This window comes from Ambystoma mexicanum, chromosome 10 (assembly GCF_040938575.1).
Source record: "Ambystoma mexicanum isolate Mex_15411 chromosome 10, UKY_AmexF1_1, whole genome shotgun sequence".
Taxonomy (NCBI): domain Eukaryota; kingdom Metazoa; phylum Chordata; class Amphibia; order Caudata; family Ambystomatidae; genus Ambystoma; species Ambystoma mexicanum.
Genome location: NC_090932.1, coordinates 334,259,957 through 334,286,926, shown reverse-complemented (window position 1 = coordinate 334,286,926; position 26,970 = coordinate 334,259,957). Strand labels below are relative to the sequence as shown.

The 26,970-nt window shown below is 44.0% G+C and overlaps 1 protein-coding gene across 1 annotated transcript in view; it reads right to left on the bottom strand.

The window, feature by feature from the left end:
- Positions 1–26,970, bottom strand: part of PLPP5 (phospholipid phosphatase 5) — a 266,283-nt gene that overhangs the window by 147,782 nt on the left and 91,531 nt on the right. Inside the window, exon 5 of the mRNA XM_069617937.1 lies at positions 8,192–8,255. Within this exon, the coding sequence (XP_069474038.1) occupies positions 8,192–8,255 (64 nt within the window). The remainder of the gene's footprint in view (positions 1–8,191; positions 8,256–26,970) is intronic.

The following is a 26,970-nucleotide window of genomic DNA, read 5'->3' as shown; positions in this document are numbered from 1 at the left end:
TACCCGTCCTTATCCTGCCCTCCTACCTTCCCTGCCTCGTATCCAGCTTGCTCACGGAGTGTCTCCGGACACGTTTTGCCTTCTCTGCTGCCCGCCTCCTGCCGACTACGGAACTCCAAACGGACTACTTTTGGACACGTTTTGCCTTCTCTGCTGCCCGCCTCCTGCCGACTACGGAACTCCAAACGGACTACTTTTGGACACGTTTTGCCTTCTCTGCTGCCCGCCTCCTGCTGACTACGGAACACATACGGATTGCCTTTGAACTTCCTGTTAGGATTCACAAAACCAATCAGTGACTTTTGGGTTTTCGGCACACGGACTAGAGACTTCAAATTGGTGTGCCATAAGTCTAGAGGCGTCCTCGTGCCGTCGGGAATAGCCAGCTGGGGTTTTCAGCATAACTGGAATCACTTGGACATTTCTTTCCTGCACATCTTTTCTCTACACCATCCAGACAGGAAACTATTGCACAGACGTCAACCTACCTGGTTATTTCCGCATCTTGTGTGTATCAGGTCAGTGGTTACTTGAATTACGGTGTGGTTACGCTTGTTTACCAATCAGTCTTGTTGTCTTGTGATGGTAAACGTCTGTTGATAAATTTATTATTTGTAACAGCGGAACCGCGGTATCCCGTGTTCCATGCCTGCGCCTCCTGTGTCTCGTCTTGCATCCTGTCTTTCATATAGTGAATCCCTCAGCTTGTCTATTTGCTTTGTCAAGTGAGAGGGGTACATTACAGGGAAGACCTCCTCGGCTACACGACGGGGCTAGTCTCGGCTGGACATAACATATTCAGAAGCCTTATATACCATGGATGCAAACCAGACCTTGGCCACTATTTTGCAATTAGTGGCACAGTTACGTAACGATATGACTGCAGCTCATACGGATACGCAACGGCGCATAGACGACCTACAGGTCGGGCTCCAGGCGCCCATTGGCGCTGATGCATCACCACAGGCCATGGCTTCTGGGTCAGGGGTACTCCCACCTCGACAAGACGCCGGTCCGGTGTATATGACCGCTCAGTTTCCTTTGGCACCACCAGAGAGATACAATGGTGACCCAAAAACGTACAGAACTTTCTTGAATTAATGTAGACTTCATTTTTTGTGTCGTCCGGCTTCTTTCCCTGACTCCACTACAAAGGCTGCCTTTCTATTGTCCCATCTGGGGGGAACTGCCGCGGCTTGGGCTAACCCACTACTAGAAGAAGGCAGTCACCTCCTCTACGATTGTGATGCCCTAATTGAGGCGATGAGCCGTGTTTTTGACACCCGGTATGCCACACAAGCTACAGATTTAGAGTTGCTTGGGCTTCAACAGGGCGACACGCCTCTCCTTTCCTATCTTGCAAGGTTTAACCAATTAGTAGCTGAAACAGGATGGCCTGAAGACAAAAAGGCATCCCTGTTCTACAAAGGGTTGTCTGATCCATTGAAGGACACCCTTGCTACCGTGCCGATCATACCCACTGCTTTTCCTGAGCTTTTGGATCTTGTTCTACAGATAGATTCAAGGCGCGCAGAGAGGAAAGGGGAAAAACGGCCACTTCCTTTAACACCAACCGGTCTTCCGGCCGCTGCCCCAAGTACCTCAGAGCCCATGCAAATAGGTGCCATACGAGGTCCTTTGTCAGCAGAAACAAGAGAACATAGAAGGAAAAATGGCTTGTGTTTCTATTGTGGGGGATCAGACCATCTATTACGTGCCTGTCCCAAGAAACCGGTCAAGAAACAGGGAAACTCCAAAGCCCGGCAATAGAGGGAGTCGTATTGCCGGGTACTCCGAAAAGCGACTCCATTTGTTTAACTCCCTGTTGTTTGACTGTCACTCTTGCCTTTTCTGGGAAGGAAAAATCAGGTGTTTCGGTCGTTCTTGATTCAGGTGCCACGGGCAACTACATCGATAGTGCCTATGCTCATGATTTAGGGATCCCGTCTGTCACGAAACCATGCCCTGAATTGATTAAAGCCGTTGATGGTACCATGTTAGTGTCTGGCCCTGTTACGGATTCCACTGTGGAGGTAACCATGTCAACAATATGCGGCCACCAGGAAAACATACAGTTTGATCTAATCACTGCCCCACAATACCGTATTATACTTGGCCTTCCCTGGTTGCGGTTACACAATCCTACTATCGATTGGCTCACAGGGGAGGTAAGCTTCCCATCTGTGTGTTGTGAAGCGAAATGTTTCAGTACTAACCAGGAGTCCTCTAGTCCTAGTCACGCTCTTCTGGACACTGCTTCCACGATTGGGGCAGTGGTCAGCAATGTACTTCCTAAAGAATATCAAGCATTGAGAGGCGTCTTTGATGCTCGTGGGGCTGAGGTCCTGCCACCCCATCGGCCCTATGATTGCCCAATCGAATTGGTTCCAGGGGCCAAGATACCTTCTGGGCGTGTCTATTCATTGACCCAAAAGGAAGACATCATTCTAAAGGAGTACATCGACAAATCCTTGACCTCCGGTTTCATTCGTCCTTCCCGGTCCCCCGCGGCGGCTCCTTTGTTTTTTGTACCTAAGAAGGAAGGAGATCTCCGCCCCTGTATCGATTACCGTGCGTTAAATGCCGTTACGATCAGGAATCAGTATCCACTCCCTCTTATTTCTGTACTGTTGGACCAGTTAGGATCCTCAGTGATCTTCACAAAGTTGGATTTGCGAGGGGCTTATAACCTGGTGCGCATACGCAAGGGAGACGAATGGAAAACCGCATTCAAAACCAAATACGGCCTTTTTGAGTACTGCGTTATGCCGTTTGGACTCTGCAACGCACCGGCTACATTTCAGTATTTCATCAACGATGTGTTCCACGATATGCTAGACCAGTATGTGGTAGTATACTTGGATGACATCCTCATCTATTCTCCCTCGCATGAGACTCATGTATCCCATGTTACCAATGTATTGCAACGTTTATTGGACAATCAATTATATGCCAAAATGGAAAAATGTTTGTTCCATGTCCAAGAGGTAGAGTTTCTTGGTTATAACATCACGAGTCGGGCAGTCCAAATGAGCCAGTCCAAAGTGTCTGCCATTCTTCAATGGCCGATACCCTGCAGTCTTTTCTGGGTTTCGCCAATTTTTACAGGCGGTTTATCCAAGATTTCTCTCTCATTGTTTCCCCCCTCACTGCTCTAACCAGTCCCAAAGGAACATTTCGGTGGAACCACCAGGCTCAGCAAGCCTTTGATACTCTCAAAACCGCATTTACCACTGCTCCTGTGCTCCAACACCCTAATCCCGCTTTACCATATATTGTGGAGGCCGACGCTTCGGATGTGGCTCTAGGAGCCATTCTCTCACAACAATGTCCGGACGCCAGTGGTTTGCATCCTGTTGCTTACCATTCAAGAAAACTCACTTCATATGAAAAGAATTATACCATCACCGAGAAGGAATTACTGGCGGTCCGCGACGCCTTCTTGGTATGGCGACATCATCTTTTAGGTACCTCTGATCCGGTTCAAGTATATACTGATCATAGGAACCTATTGGCACTCCAATCAGTGAAGTGCACTACGGCTCGGCATGCCCGCTGGCATGAGTTCTTCTCGATGTTTAACTTCAATATAACATACCGTCCTGGTTCACTGCATTCCAAAGCGGATGCCTTGTCTCGTATATACGGAGGCCCTGGCACAACCCACCATAAAGGGGAATTAGTGTTACCCCATCAGGTGGTTTGCGGCTGTACTCTAGGTGCGTCTCTCAAGGATCAGGTACAAGATTGGCTAAAAACCGACCCTTCTGAGGTGGTTCAACATGGCCTAAAGGTATACCATTCACTCCCCTACAGACAGGGTAAAATATACCTGCCAAATCGTGACCCTAGGCTTACCGCAATGAAATGGTGTTATGACTCAGCAGCAGCCGCACACCCAGGTATCAGAAAAACGATGGATCTCCTGAAACGCTGGTGCTGGTGGCCTTCAATGGAGAAGGACGTTACTGAGTACCTTTCCACTTGTGCAGTATGTGCACAGTGCAAGGCATCCCATGGCAAACCCGTTGGATTACTGCACCCTCTGCCTGTTCCGGATCAACCTTGGACAATATCATCTATGGATTTCGTCGTCGAACTGCCTATGGTGGACGGTTACGACACCATATGGGTAGTAATAGATTACTTTACCAAGTTGGCCTTATCCGTTCCCTGTCGGGGTATCCCTTCGGCTCCCAAATTAGCAGACCTATTCTTGGGGACTGTTTTTAGGTCTTTTGGGCTGCCTTCTATCATAGTCACGGATCGGGGGCCGCAATTCACCTCACGCTTTTGGAGGGCATTGACTACTGCCTTGGGTGTCAACGCGAGGTGTTCTAGCGCTTATCACCCCCAAACTGACGGTCAGACCGAACGTCTAAATTCGACCATGGAACAGTACTTACGTTGCCTCACCTTGCAACTCCAGGGCACTTGGGTGTCGGTGTTGGCACTGGCAGAGTTTGCCTACAACAATTCTCTGCACACCGCAACAGGGGTCTCCCCTTTTTTCACCTTGTATGGGAGGCACCCTCGTTCCTTGCCCTTGAGTCCTGAGCTTCCCCTACATGCTCCTGCCGCTCTTGCCTGCGTTAAGGATTTGTCTGCACTACACTTCTCAATAAGGGAACATCTGCTGAAGGCTCAGGAGCGAACCAAGACAGGTGCCGATCGTCACCGTTTACCAGCCCCAATATACCACTCAGGCATGATGGTATGGTTGTCTACTCACAACCTCCGATTACCGGGTCGCAAATCACTTCTTCCGCGTTTTGTGGGCCCCTACAGGATCACGGAGGTCGTCAACCCCGTGGCGGTTCGTCTTGCACTCCTCTCTTCATGGAAGACCCATCCTGTATTCCATGTTTCCTTGGTAAAACCCTGTCACCCTGCGACCCGACTGTCGTCGCGTCCCCCTCCTGTACAGGTGCAGGGCTCTGATGAATATGAGGTGGCTGGTATCTTGGACACTAAAGTTCGGAGGGGCAAACGCCTTTATCTCGTGGATTGGAAAGGCTATGGTCCCGAGGAGCGTACGTGGGAACCCTTTGATCACATACATGCCCCGGTTCTTCTGTCGCAGTTCTGGTCCTCCCGGAGGGGGAAGCCATCTTTGGGGGAGGAATCTGTCAAGCTTCCCTCACGCTTCATGGCAACCCGGGCTTTACCCTATAAACACCGTAATCCAGGCGTCCCTGTGTATAGTAAACAAAGAATTCCACGTTCTCAGCCAGGCGCCTGGAAGTTGGCATGGCAACGCTGGCAGCCTGTTTTCCGTCACGTGACACGTTCGACTCGAGCGTGGTTGCCGGTTCATGTGACTTAAGCACCTCCCATGGTTGTTTCGGTGCTTCTGAATCTCGTTGCGAACAGTTAGCGCTATTCTGCCTCGGTCCCTTGAAATTCCTTGCTTCCTGTTTTCCCGTTTTTGCTCCTGTTCCTACCCGTCCTTATCCTGCCCTCCTACCTTCCCTGCCTCGTATCCAGCTTGCTCACGGAGTGTCTCCGGACACGTTTTGCCTTCTCTGCTGCCTGCCTCCTGCCGACTACGGAACTCCAAACGGACTACTTTTGGACACATTTTGCCTTCTCTGCTGCCCGCCTCCTGCCGACTACGGAACTCCAAACGGACTACTTTTGGACACGTTTTGCCTTCTCTGCTGCCCGCCTCCTGCCGACTACGGAACACATACGGATTGCCTTTGAACTTCCTGTTAGGATTCACAAAACCAATCAGTGACTTTTGGGTTTTCGGCACACGGACTAGAGACTTCAAATTGGTGTGCCATAAGTCTAGAGGCGTCCTCGTGCCGTCGGGAATAGCCAGCTGGGGTTTTCAGCATAACTGGAATCACTTGGACATTTCTTTCCTGCACATCTTTTCTCTACACCATCCAGACAGGAAACTATTGCACAGACGTCAACCTACCTGGTTATTTCCGCATCTTGTGTGTATCAGGTCAGTGGTTACTTGAATTACGGTGTGGTTACGCTTGTTTACCAATCAGTCTTGTTGTCTTGTGATGGTAAACGTCTGTTGATAAATTTATTATTTGTAACAGCGGAACCGCGGTATCCCGTGTTCCATGCCTGCGCCTCCTGTGTCTCGTCTTGCATCCTGTCTTTCATATAGTGAATCCCTCAGCTTGTCTATTTGCTTTGTCAAGTGAGAGGGGTACATTACAGGGAAGACCTCCTCGGCTACACGACGGGGCTAGTCTCGGCTGGACATAACAGCAAGTGAGGCTGGTATTGAGAAGAGATCCCCTGCTGTATTCAGCCATGCAGCCTCCTTTCAGTTCTCCCAACTGCTGCTCCCCCCTATTCTGTCAGGAACGCCACCTTTTATACACCTGGGTTTCTTTAACACGCTGCAGTTGTGAGTTCTGGGCTGGGTCTGCCTGTCCTTGCCTGACTCTATTAGTTATCCAGTCCAGTATTAGCATTGGGAAACTGTCTTCTGTTTCTCAGTGTGGTTTTGAGTAATCTTTATTCTTCTTAGTCATCTCCTCTTCTTCTTAGTGATTTTCGAAATTGAGGAGGGGGTGTTGTGATGGAAAAATTGTTATTTAAAGGCAGAATGGGTGTGATTGTGATTGAGCGCTTTACCCTGCTTGGTTTCAGTCCGGCAGTGTCACTGCATATTACGATGGGTATTCTTTCTAGGTGTGGTACATGAGTAACTCAGTGGGGTAAGGGAATTATGGGAGTTGTAGTTTTCGGCCGTGACGGTAGATAGCTTGTGTAGAGACACGTCAGAAAAGGAGGGATATATTAAATGTCCGCTGGGTTTAGAAGAGGGGGGACTAGGTTACTTTTAAGGGTCAAAAGATGGTTTGATTTCCCATGGTGTTTTTTCTTTCCCTTTTTGCAGTTAAAGAGTTGGGGTGTGGCAGGATTCTGCTGTCGCAGGATTCTGCTGACAATATCCTCCAAAGACAGAGTGTGTAAGACAAAAGGGGGGAATACTGTGTCTCACCTGAGGGCATTCCTCCAACAGTCCACAAGGACCCCCTGTCCAGGTGATCCTCCAAGGCGATGGCCGTGCCCTGGCCACCTGAACAAAGAATACCCAGGATCTATATGTGAAACCAACCTCAGGTTTCTCACAGTATATTTTGCGTTATGTCTTCTTATGTTGGACTAATTGTACCTTGATACAGAGCCCTCTAAGATCCGAAGTGAAGCCAGACTCCTCTATGACAAACATTGAGAGTGTTTCTGACTAACTTGGTGGATATCCTGGGCACACTCTAACACACTACCGAAATTATCTTTGGAACCCCTCACCGGAGGGCTTCAGAAAAATCTCCTCAATAGCGTGTTAGGCTCCTGACATCCATAGCCACATTCTCTCCTGCAGCGGCTGAAAAGAATTAGGGCAACTCACCCTCCAACCTTATTAAAAAGCATTTTCAGAATCAAACCCCTGGGAATATACCGAGAGGCTACCCTATTCTAGTGAACAGGACATGAAACTAACATCTAGGCAAACTCCCAAAGTAGTGTGACTAAGCATTAAGGCTTAGACTTAAGACAGTGCGGGGGTGGTGAAGGGTTCACTTAAGCACACAGAGCATTCTTACTAAGTTCAATTCAAGTTAGAATGTATAGAAATACAGTAAGAACTATTAGACCTTGAAACAAACTCTGCATTGAAAATCACAGTTACGTAAAACTAGCAGAAAAACATTAAAAACATTTGTGCATCTATCATGGGGTGCTCTTGCTAAAGGGCACTCACACTTTACTTTTCAAACAGTTAGATCAGATTCAAGAAGACTAGAAAAGTGTAACGCATGGGAACATAGTAAACAGTGCTCAGAAAGTTGCGGACTTGGATTAAAGCAGTTTTGGTGGTGGGTTTAATTCAAATTTCAGATTGGAGAGGGTTGCATAGTCTGTGTACCACAAGGTAGCTAACAGTACAGTTGAAGACAGATCTGTCAATGATTGTTTAATGGTGAGGCAGAAGAGAGACAGGTATGAAGAAAGAAAAAATAGCTGCAGTAAGAAGGGGGCTATTTTATAGATGGGTATAACCGTGGAATTTTAGAGCAAGCAGTGACGATATCAATTGAAAGATCAAGATGAGGGAGGGAAAATGGAATTGGAGAACACCATGACAAAAGTTTATCATAAGGGAAAGTATACACAGTAAAAGACAGAACTAACAAATAACAAGACTTACCTTCCCACAATCAGCTTGACAGTGTTTGTGAAAACCCCATTGAGAGCGAGGGCAAGACTGGCAGCTGGGAACAGAAGTTGTACAATAAGTCAAGAGAAAGCCACCTAGAATCAGTCCACTGTGTGGATCTTAAATGCATTTCTTGCAGCAGGTTAAAACCGATCTGTTTATTTTTCACAGCAGTGCACATCTACTTTTTGCAGAAGGACCTATTCTTATATTAGTTCTGTTTCAAAAGCACAATGCAGTAGACACTGGCAACACAGTAGAACACCTGAAAGTATTTTAATTGTAGCAGGGATAATAAAACATTCTTATGTTTTAAGTCATTAAGCATTAGATGTCAACAGTGGAAGTAATTAAAAGAAACGTTTGTGGCCGTGGCCGAGGGCAAAATAGGTTCTAAATTGCCTAGAATCCAAGTTAACTTCCCTGAGTGAAGGGAGCGCGGTTATCGAGAGACGGATCCAAGCAACATGCTGGGATAAAAATGATAGAAATGCTAGTTAATATGTTATTGCGTCAGAAACTAAGGTTTAAAAGAAACGTACATAAAAAAGATGATGCACTTTTTTATTCGTGTTACTTTTACAAATGTGCAGGTTGCTGTTAAGATAGATATTAAGAATCAGCACCATTGACAGATTCTGAGAGGTTACCCTGTTCTGGTAAAGAAAGAAAGACACTAATGTCGAGTCAAACTCTTTTTGTGCAGTGTGACTGAAGAGCAAGACAGAGTGGTGAAGTGTTCAAATTGGCACACACAGAGCAATCTTAATACAAGTTAGGCAGAATGTATACTGTATGGAAGGCACTGTATCAACAGTAAAACAGACACAAGTGACCACAGTTCAAGAGTGTTTATTGAACTTCAACAAGGGTATAATAAACACTTATCTAATCCTAAATCTACAGATGGGAGCAAGCTACGACCATCAAATAATAATAACGCAGTCCTAGTGGTGTCTTGTCAAAATAAAAGGGCCTATACTAAAAAACCTATTGCCAATCCTTAACTCCAAATACAAATAGTGTGGGGTAGTGTTTATGAAAAAGAAAGAAGTGTTCACAAAAATGATATGCCAGGATGTTCAGGCCGTTGGCCTCCCTTCCCTACGTTCTCAGCACGGGACAAGGCGGGACACTCGAGCGTAGCACAATCTCTGGCTTCTTTAGCACAAGGATACAGTTCAATCATTAGCATCACGGCCTTCTGTGCCCAAGTCTCTTTGCCTATCAAAGTCTCTTCATGCAGAGGGCCTGATACAACAAAACAAACAAAAAGTTATTTTCCTCTTACAAGTACTCAATTCAGGTGCATCACTATTCACTGCGCATACACCTCAGCCAGGCTCAGATCCCTTTAATACAACAATCGTCACTTTGGACCCCCATCCTCCGGGCTCAGATCCTCTTTCACAATGTTTATAGGATATTCTTTCTCGGGGTGACTCACGGTTCCCCCCAGATTCCCCTCAGCCGGGCTCATATCCCCTCCTTAATATGATTAGTCTCCCTCAGCCGGGTTCGGACCAATTTCAGTTAGCATCAACTATCGAAGACGTTCGAATGTGCACAGGGTTTGTCTTGACCTGTTGCAAGACCACTTCGATTTCACAATCCCTTTTTACATTTGCCACCTTTCAGTTGGATACCGAACAGAGACCTTCGAATGAGCACCCATGTGGCGCTGGACCTCTCTGTTTACGGTATCTGTCTTGGCCTCAAAAGTTCAGTCACTTATCTGCTGTTTAATTATATTTGCATTGCTCGTCACATACGCTTCACACACTGTTCTCTTCAGTTTTCTGTATACAATATTGCTGCTTGCAACCTTGGCTTTAGCACAGAACCGTCTGGTATCAGTCTTCCCACTCACCGGCTGTGCTGACTTTACTGGCGCTGCTTTGTTGTAGGAGCCAAGGACAGTACCACAGTGGCAAACAATCCTCCCCATTTTGGCTATCGACGCAGGCGGTCCCCGGGTACCTCTGACACATAATGCAGGTTTCTTCAGCTTTGATTCAGGGTCTTATGTTTCTTATTCTTGAAGGCTCATGAAAGTAACTGTCTTTTTCTGAAAAGGTCAAGGGCACTTCCCTCCTTGAAACCCTCCTTGATCTTACCGTCTTTCTCCTTGTATTAAACTGCCATCTTGTAATGCTGCTTCCTCATGTGCTTTTTCTTGCTCAGAGTGTGCTTTCGTGCTAGGCCTTTTATCAGTGTGGGAAAGTGTGATGGAAGTCAGGTGTGTGTAATGATCAGTAATTGCCTGACCATTATATTGGGACATGTCAGGTATACGGCTCGGGTGTTAGTCTGTTTTCTCTCCCCTAGTGAGCTGCCTGTGAGAAAGTGTTTGTGTCAGAAAAGGGGGTGGGAGGTTGAGTTCCTAAGTATCATACCTGGTAGGACGGGTAAAAGATGTTACAGGGAGGGGGCTACCACGTCTCGCCATCCGGTGTCCCACTTCCACTCCCCAAAGACCCGTCATCCAGGTGATCCTCCCGCACTGGTCCACCCACAGGAACTGGATCCAAAAGCGATGCCTGGGTCCTGGCCACCTGGATGGCAGATCCGCGGGGACTAGCGGGTGAGACATCTTCAGGTTTCTCACAATACAAATAGTTATTTATTGAGGCCTTAGTCAAATTCTCATCAATGAAAAGAAAACTGGTAACACTAAAACATTCACTACTACTATATACACATTCAATTTGATGTGCTCTGGTAAGAGCCCAAACACTTTGCTTTTAGAATACATTTAAAGCAGTTTTCGGATATTGTAGAATAGTAAAGCAAGAGAATAAAAGAACCAGGTAAGCAACCATCAGTTACAGAACTAATATGTTGAAAATAAAGGAGTTAGAAACACCACACAAAGTCTTATAAATCAAGGCATTACACATTAAAAAGTCCTTCCCTAGCTAGAAAAGATGAGGTCTAGTGACCTAGAGTCACATGTCCAGGTGCAGTTCTCTTCAGAAGTCTAAGGCACTAATTACAAGATTGCCGGTAGGTTTCCGCCACCCGTTGTACCAGTAATACTGGGATATTACTGGCGGCGGCGGAACGGTAAGTTCCCATTCTCATGGAGTTCCAGAGGACTCCATGAGAATGGGAAGACGGAAACACTGGCACCATTGTTAACAGTGCCAGTGCTTCAGTGATTTATTTGCTGGAACGGTTCTGTACTACTCGCAGGTCAGGCCTGCCGGTAGTTCACAGCCCCTACTGGCAAACACAGAGTGAGTCAGTCCATTGTTACCGGCACCTTTTTTCCGGACCGGCTCACTCATAATGATGGCCTAAGAGTCTTTTTAAGAGTCTTTACAAGAGTTGGAAAAGCCAACATGCAATTTAAGTGTCTCAAAGATAGGTAACAATTGATGAAAACTCCTTAGCAGGCCCTCTACCAATCCAATCACCTTAGGGGAAGCCCAGGGCTGGGTCCTTGACCAGAACATCACAGTTCACGGTCAGGCAAGAGAGAGGTAGGGTAAGGTCTTTATGCCCGTTAAGCACCAATGAGGAAGGGGAGGCAGGAACATGTATATTTACTCACCCCCCTACTCAGATTCACTCAGGGACAATTGTATAAGTTCCTGAAATCTCTGTGCCACCTTTTCTCATACTTTGGTTCCGTTGAAGGGGTCTCGGCTCGGGTGCAGAGGTCACTTTCGGTGTCAGGTCCTTGGGTACAACTAGTTCATGGTTTCATGCTCCGATTGCTCTGTTCTGGGAAATGGACAGCTAGACACCTCTATTGGACTGAAGAAAGGGCCACCACTCTGGCCACGACCTCCTAGAACTCCCAAAACATGAAGCAGGCAGCAATCAGCCATGGCCACTGCGAAGAAGTGGCGACAGTCAACCCTCAGGTGGGAACAAAGGAGCTTGTCCTGCAAGGACTCTCTTCATAGTGGAGAGCTGCAACTTCAGGGAAATGCTTCTGGTTTCAAAAGCTGAGGATCTGCAGAGTCCCAAGTCTATACTCTGGACAAAGTCCAGTGCACGAGGAAGCCCATTTTGAAGCTGGTCAGCCCACAGGATTGCTCTGGGACTCAAGAATGTTTGTTCCCACCGGTCCAAAGATTGAAGCACTGATGAAGGCCTTCTGCAAATCTGCAAAGGAGCAAGGCTTCAACAGGCCGGCTGAAGAAAAGGATGCTGGCTGGCTTCCAATGATGAGTTCTGGGTCTTCAGCAAGATGCGCTTCTTCGTAGGGGTCCTGGTTCCAACGCTGATCTGACGAATGGCTGCAGGGGTGCTCCATTTATCCAGGACTCAAACTGGAGTCATCCCCAAGCTCAACAATGGTAATGATCTGCACCATTCCAACTGGCAGGTGCTTTCCAATCCTGGACAGAGTCTGGCTAACATGTCTGCCCAGCAACAGACACACTTTGGCATGGATGTAGACTGAGACCAGATAGTCCCTGCCCCCACATCCTGCCACACACAATGATCTCCACCTTGCCCAGAAAAGCAAGAACTTTCCCCAGGAAATGTCTTTCCATACATGGTAATTCCAACAGTAAAATGCAAATGTACATGAGACAATAAAATCGAAAATGGTAGAAAAGTATCTGCTGCCGCCAGCCCATCCTGGACACATCATGTTAGTAACCAAAAAGTTACAAATAACCAAGCTACAGGGACACAAAGTGTCCCTATCACACTTCACAGAAGGTGGTGTGTGCAGGGAAAAATAAATAGAGAAGGTTACTATGGAGAACAGAGTTCCCCTGCACTGATAGATATAGTGACTGATCATTGTACCCAAAATAGATAGGCAAGGTCAGTGAAGGAAAATGACTCCTCTGGCCTCCAAAAGGCTTAAAAGGCTCTTAACAGTAGCAAAAAGTTGGGTGTCCCATTGATGTCTAAAGAGGGAAAGAGCAAACATCTTTACTAACGCTCACCTTATTTACTCCTATGACAAAGAACCCAAATGGCTACTGGGAGCACCTTTCACAGGGACAGGCCCTTATTGGGCCTGTCATTTTGAAGCATATCAAAAATCATTTCTATTCCGGTTTGGGAGAAATGCAAGTGGTACAGCAGGGGTCCATACCACTTCCATCTCACAAACAAAAATGCATGGAAGGGTCTGAAATTATGGTTCCATACAAAGCGCACCCCCCTGCGCCTGTTTGAACAGGTGCAGGCAAAGATTTGTGTCTATGCATTTTAAAGTGCAACGCGTTTGGGAACTCGGGATGTGCTTTAAAATGCCCAGAAATGCCCCATTATTTAAACAATTGGGCAAAGGAGAGTACAACAGGGCATCTGCACCCAATCAGAATTCCCTTTGTGAATTGAGGCACAACATTTTCTGGCGCAAGTGAGGTATGTGCTAGCACATCTCATAATTTAAACAAAGGTTTTGTGAATCTGACCCTATATATAGTGGCGACATGGGGAAGAGTGGGCTTGAGACGCCAACCAAAACCAATAAGTGACAGGGACTGAGGAGAGGGAGGAACAAAAGGGTGGCAGGCAACAGGGAAACAGCAAGGACAGAAAGACTGCATTTGGTGTGTGCTCCCCAAAAGCTTCATTGCAAATGGGGACAAATACCGGCAATTTCCGCCTGGATTCCAATGAAGCCGATTGGTGAAGAAACACCAAATAACCTCTTCTGGGTGCTAATAAAAGACACAAACATATTAAAGCGTGCACAAGACACATACCTTTTTCGATGGCTACCATCCCAAAATCAGGACCTAGGCAGAAACTCGGAGTATGAAAATGTCCCACTATGGAACAGACACTTTTAGCTATGATGCCAACCCAAAGCTTGCAATGAGGTTCCAATTTAAAGATTACAACAATTTAGACATGATTTGCTCAGCCAAAGGTAAACCATGCTCAATGATGCCCAAGAATGCCTTTTTTGGGGACCATCAGCGTGATGTAGCTGACATTTACATTTTCTATCATACATAGTAGCAGGTCGTTTTTCCTTTTCCTTTACTTGGCATATGATAAAGGTGAAAATACATGTTATATAAAACATTAATTAGAATGAAGAGTAACAGAAAAGGGATTCTTCAATGTGCCCATATGTCAACAAAACAGTCCTGGGACTTTACCCAGTAAAAATACGCTAGGCACCAACTTACTTCGCAGGCATAGGAAGGAGGACGCAGAGCGATTGGACCAAGAGACAAAGGAGAAGGGGGTCATGATGCCTCTTTTCCTCACTTTAAGAATCAAATCATCTAGCAATCGAAGCAGCGATGAAAATAGACAGACATCCATCTATACTACCACTTGTTCTGTGCATTTGATCATCTGCTATGTGTGTGGCCAGTGCCTTTGGGAAGCATCTTTACCAATGCCTTGGAGCTCCAGTGTTGGCAAGTCGGTGTTCAAAAACCACTAAACTGTAGCCACTCTCAAGTAGAAACCATAAGTATTTAATTAAAGGGATAGAACTAACCAACATGCATATTTACCATCTGTAATCATACAATCCTGTACAATCAAGTAAACAAAACAACATTGTATCATCCTTGCACAGTTTTATGTGTTTATTTTAGAAGTTATTATTTGCTATATCGCAAACTATATTAAGTTCCACCTTATCAGAGAGTTTTACAGTATGACATAGTATCAACCAAGCAATGCCAAAGGTAAGGCAAATGCAAACAATTGTACATATTACATATTCACCAATCTCTAGGCAAGCGAGTCAGTAAAAACAACTGACAAGCATTACTGTAGAAATGCTGAAGGTCTCTGCCTAAGATGTCCTGGTGGGTGCATCCACCTTTTCCAATGTATCATTCATGACACTTTAAAAAGTCCTAAAGCATTTCCAGCACATCCATAACTGTGGAAAAGCATGGGGGCTGGAACCCGTTTATCACCTTCTTTTAAAGTACACATTTGTCACATCAGCAGAAATGCCATTTAGAGGAAGACACAATCCATGTTCAAATCAATCTGGATCATACCACTAATAACATGACACCACCAATGTACCACTTGTAAATCAAATCAAGTAGAAATGTTTGCCCAGTCCATTGTCCTAGAAGGCATGTAAATGTAAACAGTAAAATGCAGGTGTATGTGCTTACATTTCCATGTGGACTGCAATATGTTGACAACACAATCAAGCAAGTTAAAATGCAGATTAATGAGGATTAGAGTTGCATAATTTAAGATAGCTCTACCGGTTCCTCATTTTGAAAAACACATATTTTCAGCAGACGGCACGCAATAGATAGTTGTATTGCAGATATGGGAACAGCAGAACGCCCAGGCAGAAAATAAAATGCTGAGACACAAACACAAATTAATTTTTAATACCATCAACTAAGTCAGAGGGCTTAATGAGGAGACTGAATGGAAACATGCACAGCAATGATCAATTATAGTCAACTATGGCAAGTGTACTTGGGCTTGAAATACAGACTTATCACCTGGGTTTACTTTATTTTTTTAAACAAAAGGTTTTTTTAAGAGAACTGCACAGAGGTGCAGTGTCTATTCTGCCAAGAACACATGTTGCAACACGTGAGGAAAGGGTAGTGCATGCAATAAATAAAATCACACTTAAGGTTTGTCATATGAAACTGTGTCCGCACCCATCAAGTGCTTGGCTAACAAATAGTACACAAAATAATAATAAGGGACAAACAGAGTTCTAGCCTAGAGCAATATAGAGTTCAGAAAGTATTCCCTGACCGACCAATAAGCTTCGACAGTCCAGCCCCACCATAGAAATCAAATAAAAGAGTGAAAGCAGCTTATGGAGACAGTGCACTATGCCCTAGTGGAACCATCCTAGTGGGAAACATACTTTCTGATTAACAAGAAAAGTAACTGATGCAGAAGAGGCATAGCAGGCCACCCATTACTTTGGCTCATAAAAACCTACTCAGTGGTTGTTAAAATAGTTAGAACATGGTTTTATGTATCACCACCCATCCAGCTGAGCAGTTAAGAGTCCTCCATCCAAGTCGGAGGAAACAACCAAGCAGATAAGGGTGAGTGTGAGGCCCGATAGCCATTATGATTGGGTAATGCGAGGGGGCCATAGTTGGATATCTTGTAACAGCTCACAGATATATTATAGCATGATACAGGAGCACCAGATATTGAAAGGCATAAATGAGAGACAGAAGTAATCAATGGTGTGAAGTATTTTTCTCATACGTAATGGGAAGGGAGAGCTATTTTTTAACATAGGTTGATCACTTACACACAGGTGTATGCAATCTGGTCATGCAGACCCCAAAATAGAAAGGAACCACTCCATTCCTTCCACCACCCCCTGCATATATGGACGAAACACAATCACACCATAGATGGATTCTTCATGAAGAAGATCCCTGAATTACTAAGGTGACTATAACATGTTGAAGTGTGGTTGAGCTCTGTTGATGAAAGGTCTTAAGGAGCTAAGCATGTTACTAACGGGACCATCAAGCATGGTAACGGAATGTTTAAATTGTTGTTGGCAAGAAGGCAACAGTACGCTGTGAAAAAAGTATTTTGTTGAGTTGCAGTGATTGAGAACACAATGGATGGTGGTGCCAGCATTGTGAGGAGGCCACAGTTGTTTCATACATATGTATAAAATTGGATGTATTGAAAGAAATAACGGAAATACAAATCAGTCTGAAAATAAAACATAGCAGGGAAAGTGGCTGGTTGAATAATGAATGTGCACGTATGAGGAGTTATTAAATGGCTATTGTTTGGGGCTAGGCGGTTGCATGTGTTAAATTAAAAAAACAGAAAATCTTATTACAGGTTACCCTTCCCTTAGCATGTACTTTCTATCTGACCCCAATAAGTCACCTCTCTTTTTCACCTTGTTTCCAAGTTAAAACAAAGTAGGAATTGTTATGGATGCATGCTTATCTATGGAGTCACATATTTCAGTTGTGGCCGGACAGACTTTTGGACATCTTAAAATGCTTAAAAAAATGTTTATTACCTTGCCTTTCCACAAAAACATTCTGCCATTGAGGTGATCATCTTATAAAGACTAATCTAAGTGAACTGACACCGCTTGGCTGCGTTTACATGCTTAGTAGCAAGACTTCAAAGGGTTACAAATGCTGCATCACAGCTGTTAGAGAGATGGGGACGAAGGGAACATAACTCACCAGAACTAGGGTGCTTACATTGACTTTCAGTCAGGCGTGGAATAGCCTTCAAGAAGTTTTGTATCACTTTCAAGGCTATTCATGGGATTGGGCCAGCGGATCCAAAATAAAAATACACCTTCCCACTGAGAAACTTAAATCATCCAATGATCTAGCCCTTGAAGTGCCTCTGTTTTCCAAAAATCTAATAGGTGGCTCATCCTACTATAGCCTGGCACCTCAAAGATGAACCTCACCATCTAGTTTGACGAGAGACATTACTGAACTACCTGCTTTCAAAAATATTAAAACCTAGCTTTTGTATCATATTAAGATACTCTCTGCTTCACTGCATATAAGTTAGACGTTTTAGTGAGGGTTATTACTTTCTGAATATTGAGATTAAAAGGCATGTGAACAATATGTACCATGATTCTCCAAAAACATTGTAATCTTGTTTCCAATAGTTCTACTGGTGTGCTATGCTTCCATATACGCGCATAATGGTATTGTACTCTGCTTTTTTATTCAGTAATGCCATGCATTGCTCACTCACCACAGTGTTTGTTATTGCACAGTATAACAATGTGCAATGTTGGTATGCTGTGGTATCTGGTACTGTATATAATACATCATATCCTTGAAATTATTGTTTCCATTTTCATCTTCTTTTATTTGCATTTACTCTACTGTTCTCAACAGACTCCAGCAAAGGCACACTTTATATCACAGAAAAATATAATCTCAACATTTGCTAACAGACACAGGTCATTTCAGCTTTTAATTACCTTTCGTTTACATGGGATTCTTTTGCACAACACAAGGGCAACTCGTTGTACCCTGGGTATCATAAGCCAATCTAACACTCTCGTTCTTCCTCACTCGGTCTCTCTTTCGCTTTCTCTCTCTCTCTGAAGGGAAAGAGTAGTGTTGTCAGGTGTGCTTTCTGTTCTCTCACTCTCTGTCAGGGCTGTCATGTATGCTCCCTCTGTGTCTCTCTGTCGGTGTAGTCGATTGTCCCCTTGGTGTAAATATTCATATATTCTCTCTCTCTCTCTCTCTCTCTCTCTCTCTCTCTCTCTCTCTCTCTCTCCTCCCCTCTCTCCTCCTCCCCCTCTTCCCTAACTCCCCCCCCCCCCGTGTGTGCTTTAATGCATGCACCTCGCTGAGCTCCCATCCACTGCAATCCATGAAGGGTCCAGGGACGCGAGAGAAGGAAGGGCTGATCAGGAGAGCATAGCTGTAGCTGTAGAGAAAGCCTTGCTATGTTTTATTAATTGTTGGCTGTGCGAGATTCGAGGTAAGGACACATTGCTGACTTTTGGAAAGGAGCCGTTGAAAGGGGTAGCTGGACCTACATAAGCAGGGGGACCAGATTTTCAAGATCAAAAACCGGGACAGGCCACTAAAATACATTAGTACTCGGCAGGGGAGGGGAGGTGGTGGCAGCCTTCCTGCCAATGAGGAGGCTTGGAACAGGGGCATTAATCCCGCCACCCTGACCCTCCTTTGGGCTGGAGGCCACCATCTTCCCCGCCGGGGAACAAGGTAAATGCTACCCCCATCCACAGATTCCCCCCCACCTTCTTTATGGATGCTTTTCGGGAGCGGGCACGCTCTTCTGTTCCCAGCGTGTCCACTCCTGATCTACGACACTCCGCCATGAAAAGGCAGCCATTTTTTTTCTCCAGTTGCGAAACTGAAAAAAAAACTGCTTTTGGTACCCCGGTCTTACGGGCTGGGGTATTAAAAAGCAATAAGCCCCTAGCAGGGGGGTTATTACCGCTTCAGGTAATGCCCCGGGGCATGCGTTATGGCCCTCGCACTATGGGCCCCGGGGCATTACCTGAAGCAGTAATGCCCCCCCTGCGAGGGGCTTATTATTTAAGTAGAACAATAATTTGAAAAAAGCTGTGAACACAAATGTAGGACTACAATGTATTATTGGGGGCTGAGGTCATACACAGATGATGCTCTCTAGTTTGTAATGTTTTAACTTTGGCGGTGATCGCATAACTTTAAATGTTACTCAAGGTTACCTGAATTCAAATAATGATTTACCCAACTGCAAGTCATGCTATTAAAGCAGTATTGCACTGAAATGAGTCTAAAATTAACTGGTGCACGGTTATTTACCCCCTTCCACTATTAATTGGGGTGATGTGCAGGCAGGAAGTCATTTGCAACAGTATCCGAGTTGGCAGTTCTGATCAGAGTACCATGTAGGACAGGGGTGCTTTCTGCACCCCTCTGCACCCCGTCCTTCCCATTCCCTCCTCTACCACATTGCTGGCTTACAGTTTGCTACAGTCACCCCAGCCTCCCCAGCCTCTTCTGACAGAACACAGATATCTTGAAGGGGTAAGAAATTCTGTTTAACTGTGGGCATATGTCGAAGGTAAAGGGCAGTGTTAGTGGCATCCCCAAAGGGGGGACTGGCCTGGGATTTGGAAACACACACTGTCATTGCATGTGTCTTGCATGGAATGAGACGCCATCACAACAACGGGGTGGGTCAGTGAGGGTTATACAACTAGGATTTGCGGGGGAGCTGGGGTTTGTGACAGACTTTTTAAGTGATCATTGAACCATGTGGCAGATACTACAAATGTGTTTATTTTCAATTTTCTATTCAATATTAGTGTTTCTACATTCTGAACAAATGCACGAGTTCGGCAGCACTACCAATCAATCAATGGCCAGCATGCAAATGAATGTGACGTTGATAATAATTTTGCAGGAGGAGTAACCATGGCTAGTTTCTCCAGGTACTTAAACATTTCAGTATCTATTTAGGGACCTCATTATATTACATATGGATATAAGCAGTTGTGCTTAAACATTAAAATTAAGTCTCTCTATTTTGCTCTTTTATGGTTTCGCATAAGATGGCAGAATTGATATGAAATTTGTGAATTGACAGAAAAACAAAACATTGTGAAGTGAATCAAATACATTTGTCTGTATTGTGTTAGCACGCTTATTAATGGTTTTTGCCCCATGAGGAATGCCCAGCATTTTTGAGCAAGTAAAGGACAGAAACATGTAAGGTATTCAAAGAGGGTGTATATAAACATAACTGTATTAAATCCAAGAATAGGAATATTCAACATTCAGTATCTTGTGATATGATTATTGTGTCGTATAACAACATCTATGATTTTTTTGATGATGAAATTCACTAATCGTTTTAGGTTTACTTGTGGTTTTATGTAATATAAAATGTAATTTGTTTTTTGGTATGAATTATAATTGTTTTGAATAAAGTCTCAATATTTAATTTTAGAATGAATAGGGTTTGTCCATTTAATTTTTAGGACCTGCAACAGATTAGAGGGCTCATTTACTGAATTGATTGTTATTGATGCTAAATTTCTTTCCTTTGTATGACGACATTCTACTTATAAGGTGGCTGTTTTAAAACACTTTTCTGAACACAGAAACCCCTTGCTTAGTAGTTGAAGCATGCACTCGAACATACTTCTCAGCAGGTAAACGTCAAAAGAAAGGAGTTCATGACCAAAGTTTTTATGCTATTCCAAAATACATGGTCACCCAATTAGCAAGGGACTGCGAAGATTCTCAAAGTCTCGAATGGGTGATGTCTCAAGCTACATGGATTTATGACGTCCTGAAGCCTACAAAAAGTGATAAAACAGCCCCAAAGCCACATACTGCACCCTACCACCACGAATGTGGTGGGGGGGAGAGTGCTTCTCATTTGGATCTGGAGTAAGGGGTATGGGGGATTCGAAGAATGCTCATTAATTACATTCTACAAGGCTATGGTAGTCCCCAAAATGACCTATGGTTTAGAGCAAGTGTCTCCAACCTTTTATGAGCAAAATATGCATATCAAATGAAATGGTGAGCAAGATGTATTCTTCAGCGTCACATATCGGCGCTTAGTGTCAGAAAAAGTATTGCAACACAAATTAGAAATGTAATAAACTTTAAGACTGCTAATAGAACTTTTTAATTTGCAGTACTTAACAGTTATCTAAGCCACGAGCAATTCTCGTAAAAGACATTTCCAGGCCTTTAACTTCCTTTTACATTGAGTGGTCGTTTACAGGAAATGTTGAGGAAATTGAGTGGTCAGTAGGACATTTTTAGACAGATGGGACAAGTCAAGTTGTTCAAAAATATAATAGGACTAAGTAAACATTATTTCAGATTCTCGAGCAAAATAATTTAAAGACATTTAGTGCAAATGTTTGGACAGCAAAATGAGCCACAAACAGAGCACTGATTTTCAGGTGTACTTTGGGATTCTGCCTGATGATGTTCCAGGATCTTTAGTGGCGAATGGACAGTTTTTTTGCATTTCGGATTGAACAGATAGTGATCACTATCCTCTTGAGTTAATTTTCCAATGGCCAGGTGTAGGCAACACAAGATGATGTGCGAAAGCCAAAGGGGCTAGTTGGGGATGCATAAGCTCGACAAGGAGGCATTGGAAAGAATTATTAATTCACAAGAAATTAAGATATTCTCTTACAACTGTTAAACGGTTCAGAGGCCACAAAGATAAGTAACAGTTTGTTTGAGTCTTTAGTTGAAAATATCTGTGACAGAGCTATTGGCAAATGACAACCCCCAGTTCAGGAGGTTCAGGTTATAGAAAGGGATGCCCCATGGTCTGATGCAGAATGCACAATCTAGAAAAGAAATTTGATCATAATGGAATGCGTGGTGGGGGCATGACTGACCAGATTTATAGTTTAAAAGGGGTATATACAAATTGCTAAAAGAAAAAAAAAGATTTTTTTGAGAAACAACGGGAGCTTGTTTCGAATGACATCAAATTGTTTTATGTTTAATGCAATTGTCTAGACAGGCATTATGCCATCTCCTTGGACAAGTAGTCATTAGACCACCAGCCCGCCCACGGTTATGGGCCAATTTCCTTAATGGACATTGCCAGTAAGATATTCTCCAAATGTTTGTTGCACAGACTGGAGGAGTTGGCTGAAAGTGACAATATCTTGAAGCTCTCCCAAGTGGGTTCTGTGGATCACTGATTCACTCTGAGCACCATCATGGAGACATACAGTAATGGTAAGAGAGGGAGATTATGTGTGTGCTTTTTCAGATTTGGAGAACGCATTGTATATGATTGATAGAAACACCTTCTGGCATAATTTACATTTTATTGGGGTGCCTAATTGTTTATTAAATCTTATCCAACTGTGATACGCAGACATCTGACCGTCTGTCTGATACACAAGATCAGGGAATTATACATTGTTTTCCCCCCACCAAGAAAGGTAAAAAGCAAGGATGTCAGTTTGTCCCAATGTATTCCCTGCAGACATTTACCTTAGTACTTCTCTTACGAAAGTTAATCTACCCTCCACGAAAGGTTCATTTTATAGCTTGCTTCTTTATGCCGATGACACAACCATTTTGGACTTAATCTCGTCAGGTCTCCAACATGGCCAGCTATACACAAATTACTATTTTGGGAACTATAATCTGAAATCATATATGATAAAACCACAACTTATGTTGTTTGGGAAAATGGTGTAGTAGTAGGTATTTAAATGAATGAGGAGATGAGGAGGTAGTCTCATTTTTATTTGAGCCTACTCCTGTCAAAGAACATTGTTAGGGAGAATTCTCTTGTAAGGCTAATTACCCAAACCTAGTGAGTCCCCCAGCAGCTTTGCTGGATTTTTTTTTCTCCTGCTAAGAGTGAGACTCTTTTCCTCCCACTCTTAGGCATGATTTGAGGTATGTCTGACTTTGTGTACTTATGGGCTATGTTTTTATTTTTATTACTCCATAGGGTATCATCTATTTTTTATGTGTGTGTTACCCAGCACCCTCAGTGCAGTAACACAGGGGTGTCATAGTGACCCCCAAACATAGACTCCATACCCTGGGACTGACTACTGTCTCCCAGGGCATGTAAAGTCACCATTGACTTTACTAGTCCTAAATTGTGAACAGAACCAGTCCAAACCATCATATTGTGGAAGTACTGGAAGGGGTTAATTATATTGCCACTGGGTCTGTTTTCAAGGGGGCACTATCCAGTCCCCCTTGTTGAGTTTCTGACTGGTGGCAGTGGTTACCACGCGAAATATTCCACCGGAATATTCTCTATGGGATTTTCCCATTGATTTCAAACGCACCACTTTTTGGTCCAATGTTAAAGAAACCGCTGGTTTATTTATTTAATATTAAATCAACGGTTGGGTCTTTTTGCCAGAACTCTTTTCTAAAATGGCGTGCGTGTCCGTCTCTTTAACTCTGACCAAGGTTGAGCCCTTTGTTCCACTTTTTGGCGGGCTTCTCCACAGAAGCCCTGCGTCTGGGTTCCACAGGATGGGTGGGGTATTGGCACCCTGGACTGCGTTGCCTTAGCAACTCAAGTCGCACTCTGTTCTGATTGGGCCAGTGGTGAGCCTCCGGGCTCACCACTTAGCATGTTTGAGTGACAGCTAGGCTGTTGAATGTGGGGTTTTTCTGCATAAAAGCAGGGCCTTTGGGACTGGAACTTCAGAAGTCGCCACAGGACCTAAAAATCCGAAGAGGGAAAAAGCTGAGCCATCTGCAACGACGACACCACCGGTGAGGCCCTGCTGCAACAAACTCACCACTTTCCCAACGACAAGAGAAGATCTTCTGCTGGACGAGTCTTCTTCCTCTGAGCTGGTGGGACCAACCAGTTCGCCCCTTTCGCCTTCCAAAGATTTCTCTTGGTCGAATCGCCCGTGCCAAGCACCCCGGCGGCTGGATAGCCAAGCTTCACCACTTTGACCGCGAATAAAAGAAACGCACCTTTTAGGACGAACTCCGCAGCTGTTTCATCCCTGTGCAGTGCAACGACTCCACGTTTCCTCCTCGACGAGATCCTCTCTTCCCGTGGTCGAAACAACGAACTGCAACCACTGCCAGGAACAACTGCCACCGCTGGAGCTTCCTCTCTCTTTAAAGGTACTGTGTCCTGCCTGGCCTCCCTTTCTTCAGTTTGCCCAAGGTGACCCTTAAATCCTTGGCTTTCCAAATGGGTTGGCCCCAGACCTTCTAACTTTACATTCTTGAATCACCCCAACCTCTTTTGAACATTCTGTCAAGACTTTTAGTGCATTTTGAACCGTGTGATCCTGGGCACATTTCGCTTTGCTACATTTAAAGTGGGCCTGGCCTATGAACTTTGGCTCTACAGTGTATACTGCCTTTTTTCCCTTGCTTAGAACTCCTAAAAGTGTTGGGACCTGTTTTATTTCTATGCTTTGCCTTTTTCTCTCCCTTTAACTGAACTATTGGAGTGCCATCAGGTTACGCGCTCACATCTGTTTTAACAAATCGTGGTGTTTTAACTCTGACTTGTCTGATAGTTATCAAGAGAGGTGTATATACTTTACCTGACTGTGTTTTAACTTGCTTTTGATTTAGAGTGCTAGTATATTGCCTAAAGTGTGTTTTAAATAAATAATTATATACTGTTTATACAATGCTCTGGTCAGTGTTTGTTTGCTCTACTGTGTTTTTAGACCTATTGTGTATACTCTATTTACTGCCCTACTCTTCTTGAGAGAAGTCTGACTGCTCAGCCACAGCTACCAGGTAAATCTGGGGGGTACAGACTGCTACCAATTGGGTTTACTGCTTACCTGTAGTCTTAATCTTTTTGCAGTGTTCCCCAGGGGAACTGCACAGGATTCTGCCTAACAAACAGTACTTGGGTCAATCATTTTAAGAAGATAGTTCAGAGGGCATCATTAAGGATTAAAGTGACTTAAGATTTTATTTCAAGTTTGGGGCATTCAGATTGGACAAGTGCCTGGAGGAATATAAGGTAAAGGTCTGTTCCATGATTTCTATGTCAGCAAAACCTGGGGGGGAGGGCTCGATATGTCATGTCCTGGATGGGTTGCAAAATAAATACTTGTGCCAAACAGCAGATCTCTCTTCAGGTACACATGGTAGCGTCTTATGAGCTGAAGTGGGGGTGTTAGGTTTGTAGGTGTCGAACAAGATATTTTACTTATTCTTTAAAGCAAATCTGGGATATTCTTCCAATCAAAGTGAATTTTCGTCTAAGCCTCTCCTGGTAAAGAAAAATTATTGTGGTACGAAGGGATTGCAAGGCGAGCACCATCCATTTGGATAGGAGGGGTTTGATTTAACTACATTCAAGACATTAAGTCAATTCAAAATAACTCTACAAGGGAGAGCGGCAGATGTCCAAAATATACATAAGCTGCTCTCATTAGCTTTATACGCAGACTTACATACACATATAAGACGGCCAGGAGAAATCTGTGAAATAAGGTCCCCAGAATGCAGGAGGTGGATGCTAATGGCACGTTTAAATTTACCCACCCCTCAATAAGTGAAGAACGCGTGCTGGAGGAAGCATAGAGTGTGCCTGCAAAAGGGGAGTCGATAAAGATTTGGTTCATTTTCTGCTAATTTGTCATTGTTTCCCTGTTTTCCCTAAGCGTGGACATGCATGGAAGCTATGTTTTATATTTATATTAAAGCTGCCTTTTTATTATGGGCTATTTTAATGTGAAATTTATAAAATATGATACATGTTTTTCTATATTGCTAACTTAAGGGATAAACACGATTAAATACATATTGATAGAGTGACACTGGTCATTACATGGTGGGATTTACAGATCACTTCACTGGGGCTTTGGAGGTTACCTCCTAAGAATTCCTTTGGCATGCTATGGCAAATAGTGCATTTTAAAGCACTTGGGGCCTATTAAATTGGTGAAAAAGTGGTTAGGAATAAACATAATATTTTTCTGAAGAAGTTTGAGCATTTATTTTCTGCCCAAAAGGTATTTTACACAAATCTTAGTGGCAAAAATTGGTCCAACTTTTCAGTATTTGACGACCACTCCATAGAGGAGTGTAGTGATGTTAACTAGGTATTTGGATTAATTAATTGGCTTGTTAATTGGTTTTGAATATATGGCTAATTAATTATGGAAAATGTAGCATGTAGTTGCGTTATCTGTCCATTACCCATGTGCCAGATGGGCAGAGTATGTAATGATGACTAGTGCACTATGTAATAATACATATAGGTGAAACAAAGTAATATTTAAGATACATATAATGCATGGTGGCATCAAACACAAAGCTCACATGTACAAAAAGCAGTGCATGCAAATGATTTAATAAAGGAATGTTGGGTGTGCATACCACCCATGAGTCCATTCTGCTCCTACTAGCTTTACAAAGGAACACAAAATGACCATGTTCTCCAGGACACACACATGGGAACATGATTCAATTATTTTGCGCATTAATACAGTTGTCAGCTGGGTAAAGTATCTGAAGATGACAGTTTTAACAATGACACTGCTATAATAAGTATGGACATTAACTGAAAAATAATGTGCATGGTGGAAACAAACTCAAATCTTGCATGTACAAAAATAAGCCAACTGGAACCACACCGGCTGATTGGCCAACATTCTCGCACAGTCCAGGACTCTGTCCTGGCTATACTGCTACCGAGGTCTCATCTATGCAGCACCTCCTTCTAGGCCTAAATGCCGTGCCAAAAGCAACTGCCGAGTAACATTTTAGGGTCCCACGAGCAACATTCTGCTCCTGAGCTACACGTTGGGGATCACTGTTCTATGCTCTTGTTCATATGCCAAGTCAGTGTGATTTATCAGCTTTGATAGACACAAA